The 4,940-nt window shown below is 41.9% G+C and overlaps 1 protein-coding gene across 1 annotated transcript; it reads left to right on the forward strand.

The window, feature by feature from the left end:
* Window positions 1-2,116: 2,116 nt before the first annotated feature.
* Window positions 2,117-4,630, forward strand: LOC119028057. The gene is made up of 2 exons (XM_037113556.1): window positions 2,117-2,194; window positions 3,527-4,630. The coding sequence occupies exons 1-2, from the start codon at window positions 2,117-2,119 to the stop codon at window positions 4,613-4,615; spliced, it is 1,167 nt and encodes a 388-aa protein (XP_036969451.1). The 3' UTR covers window positions 4,616-4,630.
* Window positions 4,631-4,940: the final 310 nt, after the last annotated feature.

The following is a 4,940-nucleotide window of genomic DNA, read 5'->3' on the forward strand; positions in this document are numbered from 1 at the left end:
AGTGACATCCAGAGCTTTGGTTTGAATGATCCCAGCCTGTCTGTCCTAACAAGCCCAGAGACACTGCATCTGTGACAGCCAGTGTCAGAGTGTTTACCTGTGGGGCAACGACAGCTCAAAATTCAATTCAATTTAAATACTTTATTTGTCCCAGGGGGGCAATTAAAGGCTTTAATAGTTATTTTATTTTTCCCATTTTTTAAAAAAATCTATAAATCACTGCTGCTGGTCAGACATGAATTTTGTGACCTGGAATAGCTCCTCGAAAAGACTTCCTCAGTTTTCCTCCACACATTAGGCTGAGACATGATATCAAGCAGTGTTGCCCGTATTGCAGACAGTGATTTTTGGATTGCCACCAAGGCCGCGTATTGACATGCCCAGCGTGTGTCGGATAGGCTCTTGAGTTCAACAGACTGTGTCGCTGATTCAATCTGTCCCTGTTTCTTGATGAACAGATCATGGGCAACAGAGTTGGAGAAAAAGTTGGAGAACATTTGTACGGTTTCAACAAACTCTGCTGCTGCTTCAACGTTGTGGACCACATCAACCAAAACGAGGTTTAACCTGTGCGTATGTCAGTGAATGTACAGTGCATACAGTATAACACAGGGACAAAACCACAGCCCACATGTACTTTTTGTTTCCCTGTAGGATTTTTGAATGACCCGCATGAATCAAGTTTCCTAATCTCGAGCCATCTGCTGTTGCCAGTATAAATTCAGCCCATGCCTCCATGGTGAACTTGTGTGCCGCACTTGCATTGTATTTTTTAAAGGCTGCTGTTACATGTTTCCAGTTCTTCCATTAGAAAAGCCTGGCTCTGAATGGAACCGGTGCCCAAGACCACCCAAAAAATGTCAGCAGGTGAAGCAGAAAGTTGTGTCCATCTCAACCGAATATTCAAGCCAGCTGTATGTGTCAAACCAGGTAGTACTGGAAGATCCCTGCTGGTTATCTATTAGCCTTGAAGGGTGAATTTTCTTGATAGGGTGATGCGGTCCATCCCTGGGTCGCTGGCTAATGTCAGAATGTCATTAGCATCATGGCCAGTGTCCATGCCTGCAGTGGCTGGCTGTGGCTGGCCATGCCAGCCCCTTTCCTCGTCCTCTTCCTCCTGCTCCTGTTGCTGCTCCATCTCCTCTTCTTCTTGCTCATCTTTGTCCGGCTGAGCCTGGCACATGGAAGACGCAGGACCGGAGTGGTCATCTTCCCCTGCAGGTGTCTACAGAAGCCCTAAACAGCCATGCACTCGTACATTTTATTTCCGCCGTTTTCCCATGATAACGAGATATTTTCACATGTTTTCCCGTGATAACGGGATAATTTTCTCAAGATCTCATGATAATAAAGCTTTGTTTTCCCGAGATAACAATATAATTAATTAGCAATCTCGAGATAACGACACTTTGTTTTTCCATGATAACAACATAATTAATTTGTGATGTCGAGATAATGACAGTGTGGTAGGCCTGAGATTTCCGTCTCACACAAGTGGCATGGCATGCTGACTGATGGGTTTCTTGAACACTGCTGTAGGTAAGTCTATTTCTCCATTTGTTTTGTGCGCTTATGCTTTCTATACTAAATTAGTTTATGAAGGGATGAATCAATGTTACAACAGCTGTTTGTCAGCTCACTTGATGACTGCGCGACCAGTTTCACCTCAGTCGGAATGGCTCGCTAGCAATGTCCGGACCTCATCGGTTATTGTACACACAACGGGCGTTCACGTTACCGACTACACAGCTACAAGCTACAGCCAGCGATATGAAGCTATGTTTCTGACGCCTGTCAGTTGTCGCTGCATGTCCGCCGAGACGCGCGCTATCGAAAAAGTTGAGCTGGCGTCGATCTGGTTCTACTCTGGTTGTTTTTTAAGCTTTTGAAGCCGGTGTACAGGTAGTCTGCTACTCTCACTCAATTTGTTAAGAAACTGGACCCAAGAAGCCACCACGTTGGCCACATTTAGCTTTTCAAGGGATACTATTTGTGTTGTGTATCCATACCTAACGTGACGTTAGCAAGCTAGCTAAGAAAATAAGCACCATGAAAAGTCTCTTTTTTGTGAGCCTCCCAGCTCTAACACCTCTTTCATTCATTCAGCTGCACCAAAATGGACAAGGCTTTCCTTGCTGCCTTGAGGGACAGAGGGATACCTGACGCAAACCTTGCGAACATGTCACAAGATAAGGTAATATTAATAGATGAGAAATGTTTTTACTTACCTGATCAAGTTGTGAAATGTGTAAGGCGGATGATAATGGGGAAATTATCTGCATTGACAAGGGAATTTTTGCTGTCCTGGTAAATTAGTTGTTTTGTTGTTTACTTTCTGTTAAGTGCAGTGAGCTAGTTTCTTTTTCACTGTTTAGTTATTATCTACAAGACAGCCACAAGTCCTGAAGCCCATGGCTGTTTAGCAGTTCTTTGAAGAAAAGATGTAAATATTTGATTGTATGCCCAACATCAATGAGGATGTCATTATAAAAAGAGAGACATATTTCTGTTTTGTTTCCCTTTTCTCACATAGCTAAACTAAACCGCTGACAACCCACATTGCCCCAACGTATTTCTCATTATGGTTTGCTTCTCTTTAGATAAGTGATGAAACTGCTATTCAAATGTGATATGTACTCACCAGCCACTTCATTAACTACACCTGTGCAATGTAATGCAATCCAATACAACAGCTCTACCATAAATTCTACTTTATGAAGCTTTTACATTTTCAGTTTTGGTTGACATTGTCAGAAAGGTGATAATACTTTATGATTATTATTGAGGTTGTAATGCATGGTGCTGGTGTACTGGAGTACAATATACTGAAAAGTGTTCCTAATATTTTGTCCCCCTCAATGTATGTTGATGGATTGGACAAAAGAATAAGGAATACCGCTCAGTGTAATGCACTCCAATACGCGACCACCACCATCCACCATGACCTCAATAATGAACATAAAGTGGAATGATCACCTTTCTGACAATGTCAACAGAAACCACAGAAAGCTTCATAAAGTAAAATTTATGGCAGAGTTGTTGTACTGGATTGCATTAGATTGCACAGGTATACCTAATGAAGTGGGCGGTGAGTGTATGTTAATTGGAAAATCTTATAATTGGAATACTGTACCCCAACAAAATTGGTAATTATAATCCCTCTGAGAACAGATACCCTAAAAATATTAATCTTGCCAATGGGTTGTGAAAAAATACCCTTATTAGTCTACATTTAAGAATATTTCATCTAAAAACTCACTTCATGGTCATAAGCAGCCCCTTCCTATGGGGACTAGCCATTGAATTGGTGAAGGCAATGACATTTCTAATTGTGAATATTATGTGAATTTAAAAACTTCAGTTGGCATTTGACTGACATGGAGCATAAGCAATGCCATAAAGTGAGTTTTAAAGTTAACTATTCCTTAAGACAATAACGAAACCATTTTAGGTTGAATATCATTTGTCTTAAACTCATATTGATGTTGATACTAATGAGTTTTGTTGTTGTTTTTTACCCTGACAGGTGGACCAGGATGTTGGCAAGTTGATGGATGAAGAAACCCTGTCAAAGTATCTTCCTCATTTTGGAGACCGTGTGTTTGCCAAAAATTGGACTGGGTCAACCCTAGCAGAAGTTGAGAGCAATGCAGAAAAGAAAAAGACACTCATAGAATGCCTACGAGCAAAAATGAAACTTACCAGCTCAAGCCAAGCAACAACAATCTCATCAAATCATACTCGCCCAGCACTTGGTTTGGGAAACAAGAATGCTGCACGAAAAACAAGAAAAATAGAACTGGGTTGGATGAATTATCAAGACGGTTATTTCAGGCAGGTTAGACGACTAATTGGTGGGGGCACAAGAGAGATCATTGCCAGGAAAGATGACAGTGTGAACAAAATACTAGGGGATGGTAAGAAAATGTTCTTTCACAAGGGGAAATCGTCAAAAGGAAGAGTTGAGGACTTTGACTTAAGACTTTGTGTAATGGGTTCAGAGGAGCCCTTAGATGGCACACTCACAATTGGGGCATTGTACGATACAACTCATCATAAAATACTGCAAGCCAAGTCACCAGAGAGATCCCAGACAGCACAGGCTCTCACCTCGCCAGGTCTTTCTCCCAAATCTTCCTCTCATACTGTGTCACGTCAGTGCTGTTGGAGCTCTATGTCTTCTCTGTCCTCGGATGGGCCTTTGTCTAACTCCAGCCCCTTCACGCATGCAAGTGTACCAGCAACCTTGATTTCTAATTCTACCCCAACTTCTCAGACATCTGAAGTGTCTGTGGCCCAGCCATTTAATCTATCTCCTGATGATGAAGTTATTGTCCTTGGTGATGATGAAGTTATTTTCCTTGGTGATGATGAAAACCTTTCCTTGGATGTTCTCTGTGACACACTGATTTATCAGCCTCTCCATTCTTCTGAGCAGCAGCCATCAGATGATGTTATTGAAGTTCAAGTGGATTCCAACCTTGCTTCCAGTACCAGAGATTGCAGAATAATCCAGCATGTGACACAAACTGAGAATCCCAAACCTCTGACTGAAGGACAAATTTCCAACCTTGTGCCCACAAACGGTGACTCAGACACTTCCAACACCACTTGAAGTCACAAATCAGGAAGCAAGTTCAAAATACACCTCAACAACTAGCTCATCTGTAAATTTCTATGAGAATCCAGAGAACATATTTGAAAAGCAGACAATTGCTATTCACACAGTACATTGTGTTAATGACATGAATGAGGCATTTTCAGATGAAAATATACTAGATGCCAACATTGGATTTAGGCGTGTGCTGGAAAATGGTGAGTTGGAGAATGGGGTGGGAAGTGGGCTTGCTGTGGACTGTATCACTGATTTCTGGAGCAAGTTCTATGCATCAAGAACCCCTGGAACCACATACAAGATCCCCACTTTGCATCATGCCTTT

Source organism: Acanthopagrus latus, chromosome 11 (genome assembly GCF_904848185.1).
Source record: "Acanthopagrus latus isolate v.2019 chromosome 11, fAcaLat1.1, whole genome shotgun sequence".
In the NCBI taxonomy this organism is placed as follows: Eukaryota; Metazoa; Chordata; class Actinopteri; order Spariformes; family Sparidae; genus Acanthopagrus; species Acanthopagrus latus.

Coding starts and splice junctions, on each gene's coding strand:
- LOC119028057 (XM_037113556.1), top strand. CDS start 2,117: ATGGACAAGGCTTTCCTTGCTGCCTTGAGGGACAGAGGGATACCTGAC. Junction 2,195..3,526: donor CGAACATGTCACAAGATAAG/GTAATATTAATA, acceptor TTACCCTGACAG/GTGGACCAGGATGTTGGCAA.